This window comes from Rhinolophus ferrumequinum, chromosome 17, assembly GCF_004115265.2.
Source record: "Rhinolophus ferrumequinum isolate MPI-CBG mRhiFer1 chromosome 17, mRhiFer1_v1.p, whole genome shotgun sequence".
NCBI classification, from domain to species: Eukaryota; Metazoa; Chordata; class Mammalia; order Chiroptera; family Rhinolophidae; genus Rhinolophus; species Rhinolophus ferrumequinum.
The window spans coordinates 31,456,069-31,483,479 of NC_046300.1; the positions used below are offsets into that span (position 1 = coordinate 31,456,069).

At 41.1% G+C, this 27,411-nt stretch overlaps 1 protein-coding gene across 1 annotated transcript in view; it reads left to right on the forward strand.

The window, feature by feature from the left end:
- Nucleotides 1-25,813, forward strand: part of LOC117036601 (collagen alpha-4(VI) chain-like) — a 98,036-nt gene extending 72,223 nt beyond the window's left edge. Inside the window, exons 27-38 of the mRNA XM_033131593.1 lie at nucleotides 1,047-1,082; nucleotides 1,187-1,249; nucleotides 2,572-2,634; nucleotides 3,856-3,891; nucleotides 4,969-5,005; nucleotides 6,970-6,981; nucleotides 7,068-7,561; nucleotides 15,664-15,754; nucleotides 17,031-17,714; nucleotides 19,478-19,574; nucleotides 20,076-20,284; nucleotides 25,201-25,813. Of these exons, the coding sequence (XP_032987484.1) occupies nucleotides 1,047-1,082; nucleotides 1,187-1,249; nucleotides 2,572-2,634; nucleotides 3,856-3,891; nucleotides 4,969-5,005; nucleotides 6,970-6,981; nucleotides 7,068-7,561; nucleotides 15,664-15,754; nucleotides 17,031-17,714; nucleotides 19,478-19,574; nucleotides 20,076-20,284; nucleotides 25,201-25,376 (1,998 nt within the window). The 3' untranslated portion in view covers nucleotides 25,377-25,813. The remainder of the gene's footprint in view (nucleotides 1-1,046; nucleotides 1,083-1,186; nucleotides 1,250-2,571; nucleotides 2,635-3,855; nucleotides 3,892-4,968; nucleotides 5,006-6,969; nucleotides 6,982-7,067; nucleotides 7,562-15,663; nucleotides 15,755-17,030; nucleotides 17,715-19,477; nucleotides 19,575-20,075; nucleotides 20,285-25,200) is intronic.
- The last annotated feature ends 1,598 nt before the right edge of the window (nucleotides 25,814-27,411 follow it).

The window sequence follows — 27,411 nt, forward strand, 5'->3', positions numbered from 1 at the left end:
ATTTTCCACCTGAATTGCTGTAATAGCCAAATAACTGGTCTCTCTGCTTCCACCATTGATTGCCTCATCTACTTAGTTCTCCATGCAGCAGCCAGGACCATCTTTTAAACACATAGTCAAATCACGTCACTTCTTTACTCAAAGCCCTTCTATGGCTTCCGATGCCATTCAGAATTAACCCCGCTGTTCACTTGGCCTATGAGACTCTACACAATCTGGCCCCTGTGAACTCTCTGATCCCACCCCCTTCAGTGTTCCTCAAGCATGATACACATTCATACTCTTGCCTCAGGGTTTTTTACATGCCCTTCCCTCTGACTGGAACGCTCTTCTCCCAGATATCTGCTTGGCTTTCTTCCTCAGTTCATGCTAGTCTTTTCCCAAATGCCACCTTTACCAAAAGGTTTGCCTGTCTGCCTTATATAAAATAGTTACCCTCCCCGCCATCATTCTTCATCCCTTAATCCCCTTTCTGGAATTGCACTTATCACTTCCTGACATACATCTTTTCCTCACCAGTGCGTAAGTTCCGTAATAGCAGGGTCTTTGTTCTGTTCACTGCTGAATTTCCAGTGCCTAGAGAAGTACCTGGCACATAGTAGGTGCTAAATAAATATTTGTTGAATGAATAATTGCTTTGTAGTGTGCCTTTGATCTGACAATGATCAAATGAGCACCTGCTTCCTACCAGTCAATTCCGTGCTCCTTCCTTTGGTTTCCATTGCATCAGAACTCTGGTTCTTTAAACCTATAGATAAAAATGCTTACGAAGGAAGTTTAATTGCACAATATATCAAGGAGGGGGAAAAATTTGTAAAAATCCTTTGCAGGTTGTTTCACGATGAATTATAGAAATAAAACATGACCACTTGGGAGTAGCTCAACTGTTGTTGTAGTTATTTTTTCTGGCACCGGTTTTGAGAGTTTTTTTCCTCAAAATTACAGAATTTCAAAATTACAAAATTTCTTCTTTTCCCCTGAGGAATGCCAAAGAAAGACTTAATCACATGACATTAAATAATACCTTATCTCATTTCTGACACTAGGGCAGATCTGGATTTCCTGGCTATCCCGGCACAAAAGTAAGAAGATATCTTTCTGAGCCTGGCAATTGGTATGCAGCATGTCTCATTTGTTTACACTTATTTTTCTTTACACTCAAGGTTTTGCTTTTGATTCTATTAAGGGAGAAGATGGTAACCCGGGCCATCGAGGAGAGAAGGGGGCAAAGGGAATCAGAGGGAAGAGGGTAAGAACCAAAGGAATTTCCCAAGATACATAGAGGCCCACAGCCTGACACTCTACTCACAGGAGCATATTTCCATTGGGTTAATGGACTTCTTAGCAGAAAGCCTGTGTCCTCCTTAGGGAATGCACATTCCAAACTTTCCTTGGGCCAATCCACTTCCCACTTAATCCCACTCTCATTTATCTTCTGAATGCAAATGTAGCTCCACAAACCATAACACAAAAGCCAAGTTGCAGTTTTGGTTATGCAATATCAACCTTTAACTAAACAAGTTTGGAGGCACCTCTGTCCTTGGTAAGTCTAGATATCATTTGGAATGGTACTGTTTTAGCTGCAGAGCAACCATTGCTATTTCTTTAAGATTCTTCCATGCCTTAACTTTCTCTTAGCTATTGTAGGACTAGACTCTCAAGAATGTGGCTGCCATCTTAGCAGACTTTGAGTCATATTTTCATTGTGCTTTACAGAGTCTGCCATTAAAAATCTATTCCTTCAGGCTCTGAAGATTCAATCTTGAAGAGCCACAATCACTGCCAGCTCTTTTTGGAAAGAGTAACCCTGTGGATATCTTTTTGGAAAGAGTAAACCCTGGTAATGTTTAGCTGATATAGAGAGCAAGGCCTTCTAAGAAAAGGACATGGTCCAGTGTTCAGTGAAGAAAAGAGGAAAGGAAAGAGAATGCATATTTTCTAGGCACTCAGTAATTGGTATTTTCATACATTGTCAAAGACGTAAAGAAAAATTTGATCTATGCCTAACTTGGCTTGCTGCTGGCTGATATTGCACTGCTCAGCTAACCTTCTCTCTCTCATTTCAAATAAAAAGAGAGAAAACATCAATCACATACAGATAATGCTTTGTCAATTCAAATATGTGTAAGATGAGCAGTGAGCTCACGATGAGCATATACCTTTTCTCAGACACTGAAGGCTAGAAGGTGGTGGAGGAACTTTTCTTTTCTCCCGATGCCAGGTCCTCAATGCATATTTCCTGCATCTTTTAAATTATATGACTTGGAGGCTCAACTGAGGATTGACATCCTTTAAGGCTCTGGTTGGAAGTGTGTGTTTGTGTGTGTGTCCACATGTTGTCTGGGGTTAGGTATGCAGGGGGGGAATTTAGATGGTTCCCATAAAGGGACCCCTTCTCTTTCTAGTCTCTGTGTCTCACTCCACTGAGCACAGTTCATAAATTAACTTGTCCATCTCAGACTCATTGGACCTTAGATATAGTGACAACTTAGTACCTCAAAGTAGGCCTGACAGCTTTAATCAAGTTGTATTCAAGGGAGGTACTTATTCCTTTGCTTTGGTCATTTTTAGGGTAATGCCGGCTTTCCTGGATTTGTTGGAACTCCAGGTGACCGAGGCCCTCCAGGACCAAGGGTAACATGGACTCTTCTTTCTCTTATTTTCAACCTTTGTATAAAAATGAATAAAGATTTGATAAGAGGCATCTCCAGGAAGAAATGAACATTTGGGACACACAAGAGGATCTATACAGGGACTGGGCCACATTTGCTTTACATTCGCTTCAAGTCCTTACGCAGTATATTTATTCAATTTAAATGTTTTACTTGAGCATCGGGAAGATATTACAGTGGCTGGGGATTTATGAATCTGTGTAAATACATAAAACATACATAATATTTACTGGAGAATGAGTTTATCAATGTAAACAAGAGGAGCAACAACATTTATGCAAAAACTAGAAGGAAATCCTAACAAAGAATAATATTTATATAATCTTAACTGAACTGACAATGTTGAAAGCCCACAAATGTTTTTTACTTTGCTTTTTTTTTTGGCCCACAACTATTTTTAAAATTCTCTGGAAGGTTGTGTTTGGTATGAAAGGAAAGACTTGGGGCTGTTGTTATTTTGCCCTATGCCTCATCAGGCTAGGCTGTCATTACATGAGGGATGACACAGTGAGTCAGCCATAAGGAGAACCCGGTGTTTTCATTGCAGTGTAGTGTTTACTGGAGAGGCGCAACAAAGTCATAGAATAAAAAAATCTTAGGAGTAGGACAACCCATGCCCATTTTACAGATGAGAAAACAAAAGCTGAGAAGATTATAGCAACCTACCTAAGGTTACAAATTATTGCCTTGTAGAATTTAAATAAGAACAATGACCTGTAGACTCCTGGAGAGCCTGAAATCAGGTAGCTCTATTCTGAAGGATCCAGGGAAGACTTGTTCTGTACTAGGGCAGAGATAGTGTGGTAGTGGGTGGCCTGAGGATAAGGGGGAAGGGAGGACTGGGGTCTACTTTGGAACTGCCTATGAATGGTCCTGAGTTCTTGAATTGCCCATTCATGAATTTTATCCTCAACTGTGTCTTGGTCTCAAAATGGCTTGATCTTCTAAAAGTCTTTATGTACCATCTACTAGGGCATCCTGGACTACCAGGTCTGGGACACACCTCCTAGGCACTCTGACCTCCTTCCTTTAAAGGGTCAGACAGAACTCCAGGGCCAGGAGTGAAGGGCAGAAGGTGGTCCCTATACTATGGTGACCTTCTTCAGAACCTCTTGTGAATTCTGGAGAAAAATGTATTGAACCTCAGAATTTTGAGTTTTAAACCTGTTTCTGTTCTTTCCAGGGTATCAAGGGCCCCACAGGCACGGTAGACATGACGGTAGGTGAAGATTTTAATTCTAAACTTTATCCTTTTCAGAACACAAAGCTTTTGACTTTCACAAAATAGAAATCTATAAAGATTCTTTAGTTTCTAGTAGATTGGGGTGGGGGTTTATCACTTTGTGAAGGGTTTAAAGGTCTAACTATTATATCGTTTTGTACACCTGAAGCTATTAATAATAATGAAAAATTTTCTTAGTACTTTAGGCTTATAGACTTTACACTGGAATGTTGTAACCAAAACAAATAAAAAGAGTAGAATAATATTTTACATCCTGGAGGGACTTTGGATATATTTGAGTAACATTAGTTGAGATGAAAGGAAAGACTTTGAGATCACTACCCCTGTACAATATGCCTTTTTGTAAGTTCAAAAATTGCTTATAAGGTATTTATAAGCCAACACACAATATAGTTACAGGCCTTTGTGTCTCATGGCACATGTGAAAACAATCTCAAAATTATGATGGGTTTTCATCTTCCAAGTACAGAAATGCTATTGTGGGGTGGGGGGGGGGCGGTAAGGGAGGAATTGGAGACAATGGAGGAGCAGGAAGTGATGGGGCCTGGGGGTGAAGAACAGGGCAGAGAGGAAGTGATCAAAGGAACAAAGCAGAATTCTAGGGGAGGTGTTAGGAGTACTTGTCTTGGCAGTCATTCTGAAAAAGTATACCAGGAATTGCTAACATAGAGATCTAAGAATTGAAGGCATTTCTCTCCCTTCTGTGCTGAGGTTCCTGGATTTAAACTTCTTCAAAATCAGATTCGATTCCATTGCTTCGTGAGGCAGATGAGAAAAATAAACTCCCCTTATCTACCTATCTCTAATAATACAGGCACGATATTGTATGTGAACTATTTTAAATGTTTCAAAATATCCACTGGATCCAGAAATATAACTAGTGGATAGTTTCATTTGCTGTAACAATTTTCAGGATTTCTGTTGTAGCTCAAAATGCTTCAGATAGGCACTGATAATATCCCTATGACATTTCTGAGTCACCAGCGTGAGGAGGAGTATACTTTAAATTAAATACTTTTTTGTTTTTCCTCTCTTTTTCCATCTTTCTAACAGCCTTGTGAAATTGTTGATTTTATGCGAGCAAACTGCCGTAAGTTGAAAAAGGCTCCAAAGGAGCCAGTAGTGTGAAATGGGGATGAATCATGGATTCCGCACATAAGTCAGCATGGATTTGACTGAGGTTTGGGAGGTGCCATTTTCCATCAAGAAAGGCTCCTGTAAATGAATTTATTTAGCTCAGTAGTCCCTTGGGTAAGTAATCTTGTTCAATGTGATCTCAGAAAATGAAACGGGTGAAAGGCCTGTCATCTTAATGGTGAAAAAAAATTTCACTGTACAATATGGCACCCCATAAAATGTAATGATAATCACACAACTGCATATCTGTATCTTGGTACTTCTTATCATGAAACAGGCAAAGAAAAGCTTTGTTCTTTTTATCATATCCATTTAAACAAGAGGGATCAACAGTGAGCTTTCCATCAGAAATGTGTCATATTTTATATTTGTGTTTTAAAAATGGCATTACGAATCATCAAATATTAAGTAATGTTTTATCACATTCTCAGATTGGAATTTATTTACTGTCTTCAATGTATTCTAGGATATTTGAACCCTGTATTATACACATTTCTCTCCTTACAGGCAGTAGGGAGAGAACATTGACTTAGCAAATTGCTTAGCTTGAACACTTGAGTTTTCTCCACCCTTATTCCTTCCTTTTTATTTTAAGTCTTCCATATCCTGTTCATTCCCATCTAGTTGCTACTCAGGGAGGTTATGGAATCCTATTTCCTAGAAATCATAAAGAATAATACCATCGTTTTAACCAGAAAGGAAAAGAGTGTCCGAGTGGGCCATGTATTATAAAAATTGAAAATCCCTTTACATTGGAGAGCACTGTAAAATCAAAAGTAAACAGAAAAATGGGAAAAAAATATATGCAGTATAAGCAATGGACCCAATCACAGCACCTAACTTCCTTACTCTATCATGTCAAGCATATATAAAATTGCTGCTACTCAATCATTTTCATCTACACACAAATATTTCATATTTGCTAATCTAAATAGAAAAAAACTTTTTTAGATAGAAAATGGGCAATAGACATGAAAGGAGGATTCAGAGAAGAAACAATGCAAATGAACAACAAACCTGTAAAAATGTTTGACCTCACAAGTCAAAGAATACAAATTAAAATGAAATATTCTTTTTATTTCTCAAATTGGAAATTTAATTTAACTTAATTTAATTTATTGGGGTGACAATGGTTAGTAAAATTACATAAGATTCAAGTATACAATTCTATAATACATCATCTATATATCACATTGTGTGCTCACCGCCCAGACTCAGTTCTCCTTCCATCACCAAGTATTTGATCCTCTTTGCTTTCTTCTACCATCCTCCCTACCTCCGGAAGTATTTGTTAAATGACAAAAACATCCCTATCAACTAATAAATGTGGGAAATGTATAAAGTACTCATTACTGCTAGCAGTGACCTCAGTGCGCAATAGCTGTGACACAAGTGTGTTTCTCAAATCAGAGCCTGGAAGTGGCCATTCCAGGGTTGGTAGAAAGCGCCTATCGGGTTCAGGGACAGAGGCTCTTTTTGTTTTCTTGTTCTACCATTGGGGTGAGGATGTTCTGTTTCTCAAATTACCTCATGGTCTGAGATGTCTATGAAGCTTCCACTGGCAAGAAAAGGAAAAGAAAGAAGAAGGATAATTTTTCCAAATTGTACCTCCCATTTTTCTTATTCTGTTATCCAGAACTTAGTAAGAAAGCTACTCCACTGGGAAATGTAGTCTTTGTTCTAGGAAGCCATATGCCCAGCCATAGATTGGGGTTCTATTACTAGAGAAAAAGAGAGACTGAATATTGGGGAGCAAGTAGAGGTTCCGACACTCAGACAGAAGGAGTCAGAGAAGGCCAAGCTTGAATTTCTCAGAGGAGATGGTTTTTCATTTTTAAGCACTCACATGGAAAACATGCCACTGCTTATGTAAACTAACAATTTCTTCTTTTGTCTCCAAAATAATTTTCTTTCCAGCTTGTTCAAGAGGTAAATAATATTTCTTATTCACTCAAATCTACCCCTGTTTAGAGGCGTTGCAGAAAATCTTAAATCTGTGTATCCATTGTGTCAAGGTGTTTCCAGATGCCCAGTATTTCCAACCGAAGTGGTCTTTGCATTGGACATGTCAAATGACGTCTCTTCGTTGGATTTTGAGAGGATGAGAGACATTTTATTATCGCTGTTGATGAAGATGGAGATAAGTGAGAGTAACTGCCCCACGGGTTCTCGAGTGGCCATAATTTCGTACAACCACCAAATAGATTACCTGATTCGCTTCTCGGACTACAAAGGAAAGCCTGCACTCCTGCAAGCAGTCAGGAAAATCCCCCTGGAAAGGTCATCTGGCAGCAGGAACCTTGGGGATGCCATGAAATATGTGGCAAGACATGTATTTAAACGTGTGCGTTCGGGCCTTCTCCTGAGGAAAGTGGCTGTGTTCTTCCAGGCGGGCTGGACCCGTGATGCAGATTCCATCAACACTGCCGCCCTGGAGCTCAGTGCGCTGGACATCGTCCCTGTGGTCATCACCTTTACAGAGGAGCACAACCTCCCATATGCCCTGTTGGTACGTGGAGGAACCATCTGGGGGCTGGGAAACCCGGGTGGTTAGTACATGGTCCTTATCCCTCCATCAAGGACCATATGAAGGAGGAGGTATTCTGTTCAGGGGAAGAATTTCCCAGAAATTGGTATATAGGCACCGTGGTGGGGGGGCCTCATTATGGACTCTACAACTAATGCTTCTACTAGTGCCTACTGGCCATTCTCGAGCACTTATTCTGTGCTCTGTGCCTCATAAACATTATCTTATTTAATTATCCCGCAAACTCTATCAGGTAGGTTTTTTTCAGACGTAAGGAAACTGAGGCTTAGAGAGGTTAGGTCTACCATAGAAAGTCAAGTATGTAGTTAGTGTCAGATTGATATTATCTGCATTCAGAGCCTATGCTTAACCACTATTCTAAATTGTATCATGGGTATCCATACAATGTAATTTTTTTCTTTCTTTCCTTCTTTTCTTTCTTTCTTTCTTTCTTTCTTTTCTTTCTTTCTTTCTTTCTTTCTTTCTTTCTTTCTTTCTTTCTTTCTTTCTTTCTTTCTTTCTTTCTTTCTTTCTTTCTTTCTTTCTCTCTTTCTCTCTTCTCTCTCTCTTTCTCTCTCTCTCTCTCTCTCTCTCTCTCTCTCTCTCTCTCTCTCTCTCTCTCTCTCTCTCTCTCTCTCTCTCTCTCTCTCTGTATAAAATACATACCCATACAGCAAAGCAGCTAAAGGGCACTAATTTTAATTGTACAGCTGGTTGGATTTTTATATGTATTTAAACTCCCAAGACGTGATTCAAAATACTGAATACTTTCAGAATCCTGTGAGTTTTTCTTATGTCCCTTCCCAAGCCATACATTCCTCCGAGTCACTGCTCTTCTGGCTTCTATCACAATCAACTAGTCTGACCTGTTCTGGACCTTCATATAAATTGAATCCTATAGTATTACTCTTTTGTATCTGGCATCTTTCACTCAACATCATGTCTGTTCTTTTTGTTCATCTATGCTGTATATATGGGTAACCTTTTTTTCTTATTGTTTTCCTTAAGTGTTCTAGTGTATATATATACCACAGTTTATTCACCTATTCTTTACTCTTCTAACTGAAACCCATTTAACACATTCTCATGGAATATTTGGGATGATATATCAAAATGAAGGGTGATTCTCTATTTAAGAGGTTCCAGGAGGCTTATGAATATCAGGTTGAGCCATGTGACATTGCCAATGTTCAACTGTTTTTGACCGGTGAAAATGGAAATGTCATATGGTTTAAACTAAGAGCTAATGAGTTTAGCTGCGCTTGACCATTTGATTTTCTCTGAAGGTTGAGTATGCAGCAGAAGTTGTAGGTGAGAAATTTTGTTGATACAGCTGTGAATATGCTCCTAAGAATCAATAGGTAAAATTGTGACAGCTTGCAAACTGTTGGGAAGGATGGACAAACTATTTTGGGCTTTGAGAATCAAAGTTAAAATGCAGAGGGTAAGTTCTTTGTTTGCCGTTACATCCCTCTTTCCTAGCAGAATGTGTGGGTGGCGGGGGTTGGTGGGGGGTAGATGCAGCTCTCAGTAACCTCCTGAGTGGATTAGTAAAGGCAGGGTATAAACGGATAACAGTTTAAATTAGAGACATAGCTTTTGTCTTTGGCTCTTTCATCAATAATGAGGTACCTTTGGAAAAGTCTCTTCATCTTCCCGAGTCTCATTTTGCTTAGCTTTCAAATGGAGAGGGTCACACTTAGACATTATCTAGGCTCCCTGCCAAGTGTAATTATCTATTTTCAGAAGGCATTTCCCTAACATTTGGAGAGTGATACTCAGGGCACATTTCTATCCCCCAAATGCTCATCAGGGCTGCTCTCTGAGAGGGGATCCTGGGCAGACAGTGTTTGGATCCTACATAGAGATGATCCTTTGCCAAGATGTTCTTGCTCTCTTAGTTGCTTGAGGTTCCGAGTAAAAGCATGTAATGGTTTGTGAAAAGAACTTGCCAGCTTAAATATACCTGGACCTCAGTTTTGTCATTTCTATCTGCTCTCCTCTCCATTTATTGGACACATTCTTGCCCCAGGATGCTATTCCTTAACTTCAACAATTTAGAAAGGATGTTAAATGATGTTTGGCAGCTCAAATGTAATAAATGACCTCATTTCTGGTGACTTTAGCAAGGAGAGAAACTGTAAAAATGACAGGCTCCTTTCAGGGCTTTTCAGAAAATCCTTCATTTCTTCACAACTTGGCATATTGCCGCCCTGATCCTCCCCTACCTGGTGCTCAATCTTTGTGGGAATCCAGTTAAGAGAGTTGGGAATATCTGGTGATTTTTCCTCTTAATTATCTTCCTGAGGGCTCTCTTTATCTGTGGAACTTTTGTCTTTCATTTCTATGTTATTTTATTTGTCAGCACAACACCCATTTGCTTCTGGCAAATTGATGGTTGTTCAATTTTAAATGATTATACTCATATAAACAGATGCCCTAACTTCTCTGTCCATTTAAACATGGTTGGAGGCTGTGAGCATATTGAAAACATTTTTTTCTAAAGCCATATATTGAATTCTCACAGCCCTAAATAAAACAGTATTACAGTATTTGGACTATTTATGCCTAATCCCATTGTCCAATTGCCTTATGTCTCAACACATGACTTCATTCAGCCCATTTTTTAAAGTGAAAAACCAGACAATTACAGGGAAAAAGCAATTTATGTGACAGTTTTCAAATTTCTTTTTTTTTAATTAAAATTTATTCGGGTGACAACGGTTAGTAAAATTACATAGGTTTCAAGTGTACAATTCTGTAATATGTCATCTATATATCACATTGTGTGTTCACCACCAAGAGTCAGTTCTCCTTCCATTATCATATACTTGACCCCATTTTTCTTTATAAAAACTCCAGCATGTGTTCCCTTGAAACAATACCTAAGAAAATAGCTCATGTTTATCTATCTAAGATCTTCCCACTTACTGATGCATTTAATCCTTACAATAACCCAATGAGATAGCTATTATTATGGGCCCACTTTCTAGGTGATGAAACTGAGACACAAAGAAGTTAAATAACTTTCTCATGGTTTCAGATTCTCATTAGCAATGGGATGTTAATCGAAAAGTCAAAAACAGGGAAAAGAGAGAGTTTAGAAGTTCAAAGTTCTTTTCATGTATTAATTCATTTTATCTTTATAATACTATGAGATAGATCTATGAACTGCCCTTATTTCTATTTCTATGCATTGCTCTTTCTAGAAAAATCCAAAGAATTGATTTGGATTTCTATCACAGAGACAAAAAACAAAAAATCAGCTTTAGAAGATTAAAACATGTTAAGAGGAAGGTCAAAGGGATTGGGGGGGTGATTTTTAAATTTTGGTATAACTTCAGAATTCAAGTTGCAGGAGGACATTCTCTTTTTTTGAAGAAAGGGTTGAGTTGTCCAGATAGGCCCTTTCAGAGGCCATGGATAAACCCCTGTTGAGGCTTGTGGGCTGCTGTTTTCTGTTAGATTGTTCCTTCCCTACAGCCAGGATCAATGACCGAGGAAGGAATTAGGCAATGAGGCTTCATACTTCGGCTTTGCCCCTTAAGTTATCTGGACATGTTATTTGGCACTGGGACCTCAGTTTATTCACCCATAAAATGGGAATAAACTCAACAGGTTTGCTGTGAGAATTATTAAGAGATAGTGCCTCTAGGGACATCTGACATTTCCTACGTGCATACTCAACGCAGGCCGTTATACGTACCATCGTCTCAAGGTCCTTAAGAGTGCGTCTTTGCCCAATAACTATTTGTTAAATTGGTGACTTCCACTTAGTGAATGCCTGTGACATGCCAACTATCATGCTGCATGCTTTTTGTGCTTTGTCATTTTAAGCCCTCATTATTCAAAATGTGGTCCTGGGACCAGTGACATAGCATTACCCAGGTTTGTGAGAAATGCCAAATCTCAAGCTCCACCCCGATCTAATCAACAAAGCTCTGCATTTTAAACAAGATGCCCTGATTGTTTGCATGAATGTTAAAGTTTGAGGGGTGTTCGTATGATGCTCAAAACTACCTACAAGTTAATTGTGATAATCCACGTTTTCCAGAGGAGGTAAGGGAAGGTCAGATGTGAAGTGACTTATTCTAAACTACAGTCCTGGAATTGGCACTCCCCTATATCTGATTCCCTAGTCCTACTCTGCCACCCAATGCCCTCAATCCAATGCTGACCTCTAATATTTGCTGGGGAGTCCTGAAGAGTCAATTGCTTTGTAGCTGTCTTGGTGGGACCACACCAACTGGCAGGAGCCAAAACTGGACTCAAACTCCTAGCATCAGTCACAGGTTACGTTAGTCTCTTCTGTCTCCTTCCCCTAAGCCTTTCACTCCTTTCCCTAAGCCCTTACCTCAACTGGATGCCAGACTGTTTCTAACTCTCCCTTCTTAGGGCCTACTTAGCTCTTGCTCTGTGCAAGGCAATTCCTCCTCCCCCGCATTTTCTTCCTTCCCCTCTCCTCCCATCTGTCTAAGTCAAGAACCTTCCTCAACTCAGTTCCAGGAATAAACATTGTCCTGTGACCTCTGGCAGCTTAACACCGCAGCTGAAGCATTGAATTTAACCCTGTGGTTCTCTCTGGCTCAGGACCCACGGCGGGTTCTTTAATAGTGAGGGCTGAGGTTTAAGGGTTATCTGTATCCTTTCAGAAAATGTCTTTCTGTGTATTAAATAAAAGAGGATGTTAATGCAAATCCCTGTGCTGCATCCCCTCCCCCCGATCCCTGGCCACTGCCACATTATATAGTCCTGTCTTTAGTATACAATTAGTCCCAACCGACCACTGGATACTCAGGATGAAGTTAGTTGAGAGAATCACTAAAGGTGCTGATTCAAACTATAATAATGCTTTGAGCCACAAGCAGATCACTTGGTTTGTGTTTAAGTTCCTCATTTTTGAGATTTCCTTGGTTTGTGTTTAGGTCCTCTGTTTTTGAGCTTTCCTTCTCTGGTGCTGATGGGAGTTTTTAGTAGGAATCATAGAGCCCCTTTTCTCGTCTCACACTGGGACTCCCTCCCACACCAGCTCTCTGCTTGAGCTTGCTCAGGAATTATCTTGTTCCTTTATCAGTGACTAGGACCATGCTGGCTAGTCCAAAGTCAAAGTAATTAAATGTTAATTAATAACAGCTAGATATAGATGAATCTATACTGAATCATAGTTCCCTCTGGACTTCCATTGTGTTTTTGTGTACTTGTTCCCACGAGTTTATTTTTGTAGGAGTAGGAAACATTTTAAGCATGATCATAAAATTATTCTTCCCAAGAAAAATTTTTAAAAAGATGCAAGTTTTGCAGCTATTCCAATTCTGAAGCAAATCCAGAACACAATGATGGAGGACCAGGCTGTGTTGAAACAGGAAGAAAACTCAGCAGCATTGATTCCTACCCTAAAACTCTGTTGCTGAGGAAACACAGAGCCAATGATGGCACATCAAAGGCTAAGACCCGGATTCATGACACCTAATCCATTCATGCTGCCTAGAACCATACCTTTGTACAAACTTGGGAAATACTTGAATTTGTTTGAAGTCTTTCATACTACCATAAAAATTCACACAAATTCTCCATTTTATAACACACTTGACCCAAATTTCCTGTTATTCAAAAATGATGTATACTAGCTTAGCATTTTCTCACAATGCATGAGCTAACATGGATGCTCCTAGCGTTTTCCCAGTCTCCTCCTATTTTCTGTAACCCGGCCGGGGATCCTGATTTCAGAATCCTTCCAAGTTGACTCATGTAATTGCCAGTAAAGCTATCGATGTGTCATATGTATGCCTACACTGTTTTCTCTAATCCTTGGTGATTAATTAGATCCGTTTGGTTTGGTCAATACTCAGATGTGCTAACCATACGGAGTAGATCTGAATGAATGTTGATTCTTGGTAACTCCACACTCATTCTTCATGTCAGCCTCCTCCATCTGGCAAGGAGTCCCAGGGTTTCAAATGTGCTGTGTAGCTGTGCATTGGAGGTGGGTGTTCTCTAATCTCTGGGGAGTGGGAGCACCGAGAAGAAGTCTTTATAATCACTGCCTTCTTCAGGGCCATTGTACACGTTGTTCCTCCACACTGTAATGCTTTTCCCTGCTTCTTTGCTAGGTAAGTATCCTACCCATTCTTCCCAAAGTGCCAGATGCCATTATCTTCATCAGGTTCTCTCTATTCCTTCTCCTTCAAATTAGTCTCCTCTTCCTGTGTTCCTAAAACACATTATTGGGCCTCTTTTTTTCTCGAAAATAATTTGTCTATCCTTCCACTTCGGTTTTAGGCTCTTTGAGGGTGTGACTTTGTCACTTTTGTATGTCCACATGGCTTGTTAGCACTGTTATATAGTAGCTGTGTAATCAGTTTTGGTTGATTTGAATTCCCAAGTCAGGAAAAAAGCATAATTTAGGTTGCGTTTGCCATGTGAGGAACAAGAGAAGATGCATTTCTCCTTTCTTCTTGGGAGACTTAGGAATTTTCCCATGTTTTGTTTTGTTTGTTTGTTTGTTTGTTTGTTTTGGTGTTACATTAGCATAAACAAAAGTTCAACTCTTTATGTTTCTTTCCCCACAAAGGTTTTTCCATTTAGTAAAGCTCACTTTGAGAGACAATGATTGGCATATGCTGCAGTCCTAAACAGAAAGAGGAAAGAGCTCCATGAGGAGTCTGTTACAGAAAATTCTTTTTCAAAGTAACCCTTCCCCATCAATCTCCCTGAGAGGTAGCATGACATCTTCATATGTCCAGCACCTTGCTACCATAGTAGGGTCCAGAACCTGCTTGGTCCTGGCCACAGGGAGGAAGGAGGAAGAGCTGACTTTCAGTGGGGCCCTATCCTAAATGCTTTGACAGAGAGTAGACAAAGAGATGGACAAGACGAAGCTCAGATACCTGCCTCTTTGCAAACCATACCTCAATTTCTGAGAGAAGTAATTTGAAAGCATTTCTAATGTCATCATAAGGTAGAAATCCACAAATAGTCTATATGAGTCAGGGCAAGTTAACTGTGAAACCATTTATGCCTAAGTCTTAACACAATATGCCTAAGTGGCTTAATACAATGAAGTGTTATCTCTGCCATCTATAACACATCAATGTGGGACCTTGGCTTTTGTGTGGAGGGGAGGGGTGGTTTGCTGCATGCAGCTATTTCAGGACCCTTGTCAATGGCCCCATCATACCCTGGAGTCTCAAAACCTTTTTCTGCATCCTCTACATATGGCTGACAGATGAGGGCCAAGGGGCATGCACTGAAAATGGCGTACGTTACTTCCACCTATAGGCCATTGGCTAGACCCCAATTATATGGTCCCAATTACCTGCAAGGGAGGGTGGGAAATGTAGTGCAGTTGTGGCCCTAGGAAGAAGAGGGAAAGGTTTGTTGATTATCTAACCAGTTGTCACATGGCCTTGATGGATTTATTATTGTTATTATTAATATTTTACTTTTAAGCCTTGATATCAATTATTAAATGAATCCTAACTGGAAAGGTTAAGTGAAGGAGATAAACAGATTTGCCATCTCTACAAAGGCTTCTCTGATTCCTCCTCATTCTTACCTTCTGGTTTTGATATGCCCCAGCTCTGAATACCAGGAATACTCTAGAAGAGTCTCCCTTAGGTACCTGCCTCTTTCCAATCCAATGGTATATGACTTACATGCCTGCCTCGTTGAAGGGTCTGCTTGTTCATGTTTGTAACTCCCAGTGCATTACATCTTGCATACTGTGGACAATCACTAAAGATTTAATGAATTCATAAATGAGTGAACCACCAACTCCCTTACCCTCATTCTAACACAACATGACATTGGTTACGTTTCACACACATCGGGAGTCTGAAGACCCACAGCTCATGTACCCACACTAATGACAGTCCAATCTCCAGGTTAGAACTAGAGAACTAAATGACTGTAAATAACTGTAATAGATAATGCCAAATTATGCCACATATATTTATATAATTATATTCTCTTAAAAATATCACACTGATATTTTTCTCATCTGAATTGGAAGAAGACATGAAGAAAAGAACATGGCTTGAAATTTAATTCAGCTAATGACAACCTTGTGTATATGTTTGGATTAGATGGATGGAACCGACAGATTTCACCTATTCGTCTGGGAGACTAGACTCCACCAGAATGTGGAGTACATGGCCCGCTGTACTCTCTGCTATGGTAAGCCTGGACAGCATTCCTGATCAGACGGATATCTCTAGAACAGGATGAATCAACTGATGGCCACAGGCCAGATTTGCTTTGCAGATGTGTATTTACTTGGTATATGCAGAGTTTTAGAATCTGGGAATTTCCTATTAATTCTGGATTACCAGGCTTCTTTTTTAGAAAGTTAGACTAGTCTGGAGAATCACAGATGCGAGGTTCCCATGTGGCCACAGTCAGCCAGAGGGGGGCAAGTGCCTGCAGTGCCCCACCGTCCCTTCCCCTCCCTGTTGTTTTACCTCTGGCCTGCTCGGCTTCCTACCCTGTCCTGCAAGGCTCCTGTGAATGGCTGGGCTTGTGTTCCTTCCTCGTGGCCCCATAGTATGCATGGAAGACCACTGAACTAAGAGTCAAGAGTCCTGGCTTCTAGGCTTAGAACTGCCGTTGACCACCAGCAGGATCCTAGCAAGTCATTCGATGTCTCCGTGTCTTCAGCCTCCATCACGCTAACCCACACCCCACACTAGCCTTTGCCAGAGAGAACTTTGTGCTGAAACCCATGCATGCCCAGGTGTGGAGAACCCTGATCTATCCCCATGTCACCCAGGGCTAGAGTGAGTCCTATAGGTGAAATCAAAAGGGGATCTAAATGTTTCCTCCACTTGATCTACACTAAGACCTCACACTGCCTGAGAACTTGGCCAAGTCAAATGCAATAACTGCCATGTGTAGAGTATGTTACAGTTGATGAACAGTCTTGACATCCATCATCTCGTTTGGCGCATTGTCTCTGGGCCTCAGTTCCCTCTCCTGGAGAAGCATAAACCTGGCTGGTATTTATTGAGCTTGAGCTTTTACTACACACCAGGCATTGTTCTGAGCACTTACATAGATCAACTCGTTTTTTAAAGTTAAACTTCATAAGGTAGGTACTATTATTATCATCATTGCCCCCATCTGACAAATGAGGAAACTGAGGCAGTGGGAAAGCTAAGTAATTTGTCCAAGGTCACACATCCAGTAAGAGGTAGGGCCTGGACTGATCCAGGCAGATGTCTGTGAACCTAAAGATTAGTTAGGAAGCCATGTGGCCTAGTGGTCAAAAACATTAAATGTGGAATCAGATCATGATAATTCTTCTGAAAAATGGGCACATTTAGAGTGCCCATCTGCTGGCCGTGTTAACGCAACGCAGATAGCGGCTATCCTTATCAAGAGTCTGGAAATGTGTTTGCATGGAAAGAAAAGGGATGCATGGTAACCCTGGCCTCTCCCTGCTCTTCCTCCCCAGACAGGTGCCGACCAGACCCAGAGTGCAGTTCGGGCAAGCCTGGTCCCCTGGCAGTAGATGTGGACGTGGCGTTCGTGGTGGACAGCTCCCACAGCGTTGGCGCCGACCTGTACCGCGCTTCCTTGAGTATAGTGGACGCCACGCTTGACCACATGGAGATTGCTGCACAGCCAAACGTGTCCCTCCGTGGGGCGCGGGCAGCCCTGGTGATGCACACGACTCCAGGTTTCTGGCCGGGCACAGGACAATCCCCTGTGCTCCAGGGTTTCCTCCTGACCTCCTATGGCCACCGGACGCAGATGCAGAGACACATCCGCAGGGCCGCGGGCCGCCCCCTGCAGGGAGCCCCTGCCCTGGGCCACGCCCTGGAATGGACACTAGAGAAGGTGCTCCTGTCAGCCCCGCTGCCCAGGAGGGCACGGGTTCTCTTCTCCATCGTGGCCAGTGAGACCAGCAGCTGGGACCTGGAGAAGCTAAGGACTCTGTCCCTAGAGGCCAAGTGCAAGGGCATCACTCTGTTTATTCTGGCCGTGGGCAAGGGTGTGGGGACTCATGAACTGGCTGAACTGGTCCAAGTGGCCAGCGCCCCCTCTGAGCAGCACCTGCTGCGCCTGGAAGGGATCTCAGACCCAGAGATAGCTTACGCCCTGGGCTTCACGCGGGCCTTCCTGAACCTCCTAAAAAGTGAGCAGCCCTCAAGCACTGGGGATGCCATGGGTGTGGTGCGGGCATTTGGGCAAGCAGGTGCTCACTGCACCTTCACCCTTGCTGAGCTGTGTGTAGCCCCATAACGTCTGGGGAACCCCCAGAGAGAACCCTGTTTTCTGACAACCCCAAGCTGCCTTTGCCCTCACACTGTGCCAAGCCTAATGGTGGTTTCTTGTCTGGAAACTCTCAGCTGGTGGCTGGGAGGCTTCAGGTTTCCACCTAACCCCTCAATTTTCTGTTTTGCCAAAATGAAAATTACAGTCTCTTCCTTATTTGTGAAGCTTAAATCAAATATGTGCATGGAGGGGCTCTGAAAGCACTGTGCTGTACAAATATAATGCACAGTTATTGTTATTACTATATCCCATAATCCAGACTCCAGAATCCTGTCGTATATAACAGTGCTTCTCAAATTTTAACTTGCACATGCAGCATCTCCTGGGGATCTTGTTAAAACGTGGATTGATTCAGTATGGATAAGCCGGGGCCTGAATTCTCCATTTTTAACAAGCTCCCAAGTGATGCTGATGTTGCTAGTCCATGGACCACACTTTGAGTAAGAAGAGTCTATGACATTTATTTTCAGAGGTCTTCAGGGACTTGACAAAAGGTAAGGGAGAAGTCCAGGGTCTCCCACCTCAGATTGGGTGGATGAAGCCGACAGTGAAGGAAGGTTACAGGGCACACTGACAGTGAGTCCTGGCTGGAATTCTTCCCTGCCTCCTGTGCTAGTGCCCTCACCTTCAATGGGAACAAGCTGAACCAAATTCATGGGCTGCCAGTATCAAAGCTGTATCCCTAGCATGATAATGGAATTGTTAGGGTTGGGGGTGGGTATTACTCTGGTCACATTTCCAGAAATTTGTTTTGGGTTTTGTCTACCAGTACATAATCCAAAACAACTCTAGTGCAGAGTGCCGTCTTGTGACCTGTGAGGCCTGCTTGCCCTCCTTGCTGGGAGACATGAATTTATCACTTTATAAATGGATGAGACGTCCTGTTGGGAGCCTCAAGGGACATCTGTCCCTTTATCACTGAAGGGATAAAGGGAGTCTGACGGATGTGTTAGAAGTACTGGCACAGCATTTGTACCTCTTCAGTTTGAGAGGTAGAAGGGTCAATGAACTGGTTTTAGTCATGGCTTTGCCACTAGTGAGCTGTGTGATCCTAGAAATGTCAGTGAACCACTCTGAACTTTAGATTCCTTATTGCTGCAGGAGGTGGAGGAGAGATTTGTAATAGATGCCTGGTGGCTTAGTGACTCTTTGAGGGAGAAGCAGGCTGAAAGAATCCCTTTTCTAGTCTTTTAATTTCACTTTACTTTATTTTCTATTATGTTAGGTTGCATTTTATGTCTTGTTATATTCCTTTATGTTGTGATTTTATATTATTTATATGATAGTATGCATTTTATGTTTTTATTTTATTTTATTGTATTTGCTTTTATTTTTGTATTTTATGCTTTACTTGAATTATTTTACAACTTTTTGATTTCATATCAATGATTTTTTATTTTTATGTTTTATTTTATTTCATTTTTATTTTGTTATGTTTTTCCATTTTGCTTTATTGCATATTTTACTTTTTTACGCTTTGATTTTTATTTTGTCTTTTAAATTTTATATGTTAATAGGTAATATGGTTTTTTTTGCTTATACTTTATGTTTACTTTATTTTTTAAGTTTTATATCATTTTATGCTGTATTTGATTTGATTTGATTTTTAAATTTTATTTTTAGGTGGAACAAACCAGTACCCACCCCCAGAGCTCATTGAAGAATGTGGGGGCCCAAACCGAGGGGACACTCTGCTGAAACCACTTATGTTTATCAAGAGGTACGCTGAGGGCAGAGCTGAGGTTGTCCTGTAGCTCTGTCACCTGAAGAAGACAGTTCCCCTAAAGAAAGTTCACAGGCAATGCCCAAAAATATTGGGGCTAGGATGCTCCTGTGTTTGGCAACTCTGATATGGTTTGTTTTTCTTTTCTTCTTCTTCTTTTTTTAATATCAGGAGTAACATGGGACCAATATAAAACATTCAAAGAGCACATAAGTGTATAAAAGCAAAAGAATGAAATATTTCCTTTCCACCACATCCTTCCTCCTTGCCCCCGTCTTCTAACCCCATGACCTAGAGGTACAATTAATAATGCCAAACATATTTTTGTGATGTTTGTCCAAACATCCTCTGCAAACCTAAGGAAGTAGCCAATGTGCTAACAAAGTCATCAGGAAATGCCCAAACCTAAAGCTTATTGAGCCCAGCTATATCCATTGGGAATTGAACCTCTGTGTTCTCATTTGGTTATGCAGTTTGACATGGATTGTTTCTGTACAGGTTGCCCACGCTCCAGCATGGCATATCTGGCTTTGCTGATGACTCAGAAGAATTTGAGGCAATAGACATTTTTCTAAAAAACAGAACAGCCACAATGACAGCTGTAACTCAGCAAGAAGCACTTGAAAATTATGAAAAGAATCAATATGCCACTGAAGAACAAGAAAAGCCTGCAAAGCAAAAAGAAAAGGGAAAAAAAAGAAATTCAGGTACTGCCTATGGTAAAAACCGAGACACTTCTTGTTCCCTAGGTTGCATTCACTTTTTAAAATCTTTATCTTTAAAAAAATTTCCTATGCACTGTTTTAGCGTGCAATTTTTGCTTTTTTATACACTTTCTTTCCAAATACACAAATTTATGTGTGCAGCTAAAGAAGTAAGTTTAAGAAAACATAGGAAGGCTAAGTTTCATCTAACTGTGAAACTGGAGCTGAACAGAAGCTATTTCAGGGAGTATGATGGAGGGACACCCTTTGAAATGTCTGTACTTCATTGTGGAGAAGTAATGATCTGTTGCTGAAGTGGGGAGCATACTCCTGCCCTTGAAGGAGAATGCACTGGCTTGTAGAACATGCTTCTGACCAAGTTTCAGGAATATTTGGATCCATGTAGAGCAATCTATCCAAGCATCGATTTTGGATCACAGAATGTAGTAATACAAATGCTGTGTTACCTCTTACATGGGCTCAACAAAGTCTGCAAAAAAGTGAACGCATGAGAAAGGGATTTGGGGAGGATTGGACTCTGAAGTTTTTAAGATGCAGGGAAAAGGTGGCTGAAAGAGTTTCTCAGTGAGTGGTATCCTCAGTCGTGGTTAGATTAAATGAGAGATCATTGCCCAGAAGTTTTTGAATGTGCCTAGATGGTTCTCCATTGGGGGCTGTTAGCTAAGTGGCCATAGGAAAGTTATTTAATCTCTCTTTGCCTCAGTTTTCTGATCTGTGACCACCTACCTCATAGGGTTGTTTGGAGACCAAATTCAGGTGTTTGCCACACAGTAAGCATACAATCCAAGTTAGCTGTTAGGATACTGATATGTCCCACCTCTTAGATTCCCAAGCCAACACATGGAGATAATGGAATCAGATAGAGGAATGGGCACTCCCAGCAGTGAGAGGAACATTTCACCTCCTTGGGCTAAAAATTAAGCATAGAAGGACTTATCCTGTTGATTTTTCTATTTTCAGTATATAATATTAGCAGGCAATCTTAGTAAGGCCGCGATTTTTAGTCTTGGCTATAAATTGGGATCACCTGGGAATCTTTAAAAATTCTCAATGCCTACACCTCACCCCGGATTAATTTAATCAGCATCTCTGGGTGAGGGACTTACCCAGTAATTCCACTGAGCAACCAAGAGTGAAAACCACAGCTCTAAGGCATCCTTCCTGACAAATTCAAGGTGAAAGCGATGGAGGAGAGCTTACTGATCGTCTAATCCAGTTCTAGTCACAGACAAAACCTGAGGCCTAAAGGGTCCCCAAATTTCCCACCCACTCTGTAACTTGGCTCTGGCCAGTTCCTCTCCCATTTCATTCTAAGGTCACTGTAAAATTTAATCACCTCCTCAAGCTCCTTCCCCCCTGTCTCTTTCTCTAGCAGATGCCCTTATTTATTTTATTTATTGCTTTCAAAAGAAATAAAGGTGGCTAGGTGCAACCTCCTGCAACTTCCTGTATTGCTGCACACCCTGTGTCCCTGCCCTCTAGTCAGAGAAAAGAGCTACCTCTTGTCTTCTGGGGTGCTCTGTCTGAACTGTCAAAAAGACCAAAGGACTCCTTCAGACCTCATTGACTTGAGCTCCTTGAGACGTGGCCACTGTTGGCCACTACCTTCTTCTTCAAACTCTCTCCTTTCTTGGTCTTGGAGATAAGATTCTTTTCTTGTTCTACTTCTGACCAGTCCATCTTTGTGGGCTCCTCTTCCCAAGTCCATCCTCACAGGAGGATCCAGCTTTTATAGAACTTGAAGTTTATACAATTGGGGGGGGGGGGCTCTTGTTAAGAAAAAGAACACAAAATTATAAAATAAAGCACAAAAGTGAGTCTTTACATAGAAGAAGATTATGCAAATGAGTGGCCCTGAAGCTTAGGCTTCATTAATTTCATGGTAAACCTGCAATGCTTTCCCCAAGGTCTTTTCTTCCGTCCTTTAAGCACTCTACACACATTACTGGGGCAAGCTTTGCCACCATGACTTCAACTATTCCCGTCTGTACTGATTACTTCAAATCCATGTCTTCCATCTTGAACTCTCTCCCGAGCTGCAGACCAGTCTATTCAGCAACCCTCCACATGGCACCACTTCACATGCCCTCAATCATCTCAAAAAAACCCAGTTAAACAAACTGGACTCCTCTTTCCCATTCAAATCTTCTTCTCCTTTGTTTCTTTATGGGAATGAGCCCCTAGTGGCCCAGGGATGGAAAACCAAAACCCAAACATCACGCTAGTTGTCCTCTCCTCACCTCCTGCCTCCAACTGGTGACTACATCTTGGGGAAACTTCCTCCTCAGTATCTCTCAGATCCAGCCCCCTTTCCCACAGTCTTCCCTCCGAAGACCGTGGCTTTCGTCTAGAGTATAATTTCAGTGTTGTCTAATTGGTCTCATTTCTTCCAAATTATCCTCCTTCCAATTCCAGTCTGAGTACCAAATTAATTTTTCTGAAATGCAAATCTGGTCATGTCATTTCTCATCTTCCATGTTTCCCATGGTTTATAATATAATTTTCAGGTGCCTGCGTAGGCACACAGGCCTCTGCGATTAGACCTCTCCAAGGGTCCGCTGGGGCCTACTGGCTGCCACTTCCCTAGATATACCTTTTGTATTATTTGCAGTTGTCTCATGCCCTGTTCTTTATTCCAAGTCTCCATGCCATTGCTCACCCCCACCTACCCATTTGTATCCTCTACAGTGTCCACCTGGATTACATCTACTCATCTTTTACTACTCAGGTCAAGTTTCACCTCTAACTAGAGTCCTTTCTGGCCCCCAGGTAGTATTAAATTTTCCTGACCTCCTTTGTGCCCCTGTATTTTATGTCCGCTGAATTCTGCCATAGCACCTGCAACCTTTCATTGCACCTACTTGTGAAGAATTAAATGATGTTATCTCTCTTCATAAAAGCCAGGAAGATTTGGGTGCAATTTTCCATTTCAGTGTTATCTCCAAAGCACACAGATCTATTTTTTTGGTTTTCTCTTCCAAATAGGGCTCCATTATAAAACATCCACCAGGAGACAGAACCAGCCCAGGCAAAATTGGAATTTCATCATAGCTATTCTTTATACCTATCCAGTTTTCTTCTTTCTCGTCCCCTTTTCTTTTCTTCAGTCCTAGATTCCATGGACTTGTTTGAGTAAAACTGATTGCTGCTTCAGTATTCTTCCAAGAAGACAAAAGTTAACACTCATGGTAAAAATAATGCAAATGTAAGATTGGGGGCTAGCAATAATTACTTGGGAGAAAACTTGTTTGCCCCCAAAGCCATATCATACTGATAAAAGAGAACTTAAGACTCTGAGTCTTCCTGAATGTTGCAAAGAATGCCTTTGAGATAATTAGTTTAAAGTACTGAGAGTTTGCTTATCTAAATCTGTGCTGGACCAACTACTGGCCACAAATTTAAATAATTTGAAATTAAATAAAACTGAAAATTCAGTTCCTTAGTTGCAATATCATATTTCAGATACCCAAATAGCCACATGAGCAGGGGCTACTGTATTGAAGAGCTCAGAGCTAGAACATTTTGCTCATTGCTGAAAGCTCTGCTGGACAGTGCTGCCCTAGAGAAATAATCGAGGAGAAACAGCTTCTGTTTGATTGTCTCCCAGACTAAAGGCAAGGATGGGGCTTCTCAAGGCAAAAGCCACAAGATGTCACTAGAAAAAGTAATGATTCGTTTAAACAAGTCCTTGGCTTGTCAGTTTGGCATCAGTTTGTAATGGTAGAAGTTGGTGCCAGCTGATTGTTGAGCCCCAGATCTATTTGTTGAATCTATTAGTTGAGTGAGTATCGTCAAAAGTTCACCACTGGAATGTTTTTCTGTTGATGCTGATAAGTGTTTGGAGAAGCATTTGCTGTGGCTCCTTCTCCTACTTGCTACTAACACACCCCAGAATTGGAGTCGTGCAGCAAGCCAATTCAAATGAGCCCATTCAAGATGTAGGACAGTTTCTATGATCAATTATTTACCCCACTAAGAGTGCACTTTATCCCCTTGGGTCCAGCACATCTGGTCATTCCTTCAAGAAAACTTGTCTGTGTTGATTATATTAGTGGGTGAGTAGGCAGCGTCCCAGGATCAAACCACAAATTTTAACTCTTGCTTTCTGAAGATAATGTCTCCTTTATTTTGGAATGCTTGGCAGGCCCAGGCGAAGCTATTTGGAGGATATCGCTATTCTGTGCTACAGGGCTGACTTGAAACAAAAATATTTTTTTATGATATAAAATCTGCTCTTCCTAGAAGGCAGAGGTTGCATACCTGAGAAAATTAATGTCTTATTTAAAATTCAAGGCATCTCAGATTTTGCTCTGTTGTAACTTGATTCTCAATACTATTTTTCATTTTACAAGAATATCATGTTTTTCTTTTAATAGATTTCTTTACTTCTTGGGCAAGTTTCAGGGTAGAATAAATAATAAATAAGCTGGATTTATTATTAGGCCATTAGCAGTACCGGACGGTTTTGGGATTAGGCAAGGGATTAAGATGGTTTGAAAAAAGAGGGAAATAAGTATAATAAGCAAGTAAGAGGTTCTCAGAATCAGAAAGATTTATTTATTTATTCACTCACTCACTCATTTATACACTCTCTGGTGTATCTGCCATATGTTAAGTATTGTGCAAAATAGTAGCTATAACAGTATTGCACCATTCACATGTTATGTGACATCTTACAACAAGCTTGTGATGTAAGTTTTTTTTTTTTAATTTTTTTATTGCTTTTATGGTTGAGAAAACGGAGGCTCAGAGAGGTTAAGTTACTTGCTGCAGGTCACACAGCCAGTTGGTGGTGAAGCTATATGATTTATTCCCATGTCGATGACACCAAACCATTGCTCCTTTCCTCTCATGCTCATGCGGAAAATTCATCTCTCTCTGCGTTTGTTTTATGGCAGGTCCTTGTTTTATGGATCCAATGGGAGGCGAGTGCCAGGATTACATCCTGAAATGGTACTATAATAAGGAGGAGCAGGCTTGCCAACAGTTCTGGTACGGCAGCTGTGGGGGCAATGCCAATCGGTTTGAAACCAAGGAAGAATGTGAGCACTGGTGTGTCCCAACACCCCTATAACGTCAGACAGAACCTCAATACTGCTTCCTCTGTTTCAATAGCTGATGAAACCAAGATTCCCTTTCCTGAGACAGTGCCACACAGCTCATAAGTGGTGAAGCCCACTCTAGAATCTCAGAGGTCGGATTCCTGACCCCCAGAATTTTTTCCTGCCTGTGACTGCTTGGGACAAATGATTTGTGAATTGAAAAGAACTGCATTTTAGTAGTTTAAAAAAGTAACTGAAACTTGCCTGAAAGTTGCTTAAATGATTTAGAACTGAATGAAAAAGAAATTTGAACTTGACCTAGAAAATAACTAAGTTTTTTGTTTTATTTTTTATTTTTTTGCTTTTTTTTGTGTGGCTATGTTTCAAAAGAAAAATCAGTGTAAGCAAGTGAGTAAAACCTAATTAGGAAGTGAGTTGAAATGTGATTTCTTTTTTTACCACAAGAACCTGGAAGTATTAGTCAAAACAGGGGTCTGGAAAAAAGGACATCTAATGTGAAATTTCATCCTTACTACCTAGTGTGAAAATAAAGGTATTCTCAATGCAATCATTTGGTGTGAGACTGCATATGATACCTGCTCACTGCAGTCAGTGCAGTACTTTGTGACATAGTAGTTGATGGAGGGGAAACAGCAGTTGACTTTGCCATGGGACTGATTCTTTGTCATCAATTACAGTGACTCTTGCCCTTGGAAATTTGGTGACTCAACCATTAAGGCTGACGTTGTCATTGAAAATATGAAACGAAGGGTCTTGGTTCACCCTGGATGAAAATTTTGCAATATGGGTATTGAAGATAATTGTGATTTTGTGAGATCTTTCCTCTGGCTCATAGCTCTGTTCTCCAGGCCTCTCACCTTGGGCCCAGGTTCCGGGCAGAACTGGGCATTGCATACAATTCTGGAGCTGCTGGGTACTGAGAGTGCCTGGCACAGATCCTCTGGAGGATCACATATTAGTCTGCTTGGGCGGCCATAACAGAATGCCACAGACTGGGGGGGCTTAAACAACAGAAATTTATTTCTCACAGTTTTGAAGGCTGGAAGTCCAAGATCAAGGTGCTGGCTTGCCTGGTTTCCGGTAAGAGCTCTCTTCCTGTCTTGCAGACAGCTGTCCTCTTGTTATCCTCAAATAGCCTTTCCTCTGTGGAGAGTGAAAGAGGGAGGGAGGGAGACTGAGAGAGGGAGAACAAGAGAGTGAGAGTGAGAGCAAGAGAGGAAGGGGTGGGGGGTGGAGAGAGAATGAGAGAGAGAGAGAGAGAGACAGAGAGAGAGAGAGAGAGAGAGAGTTCCCTGGTGTCTCTTCTTATGAGGACACTAATCTTATAGGTTTAGGGACCTATCCTTAGCCTTCTTTAACCTCAGTTGCCTCCTGAAGGCCATGTCTCCAAATTCAGTCATATTGGGGGTAGGGCTTCCACATAGGAATTTGGGGGGTGGGACATAAACATTCAGTCTAATATAGACCACAGGCAGCTGGTGATTGCCCCCAGGGACCCAGAGTGGAGCTTGCTTCCTGGCAATTTCCTGTTCAGTAATGAAAGTTGTGATTTCTAGAATCCTTTTTATTCCTCCTCTCAAGCCCAATGACACTGCAGATGGGATAGGAAGCAGCTTTATACAAAATCATAGAAACAGTAAAATTTTTATTTTATGACAATTATTTTATCTGATCACAACGGGATCACTGTGTGTTTATGGTAGCAAATTTATAAACTTGTAATTTAAATTTGTAAATTTGCAGAAACACGCACGGAAGAAATAAAGATCACTGATAATCTTTTCTCCCAAAGGTAACCATTTTGCTATAATGCAGGGTTTTTTCTAATGCCTGGGATACTATTTTTCCCCTTCATTAACACACTGCAGTGGAACCAATTTTCGCTAAAGCATTTTCATGATGGAATGAAACGGCAGATGTTTCATCTTGCTTGGCAGAGGTGCATGTATGCGTGTCATTATTTTAAGGCATAACCTCATCTGCTTGGTCATGGAGGAGCCTATCTATCCTGAGGATGGTATATGATTTGATAGTGTTTTCTACTTC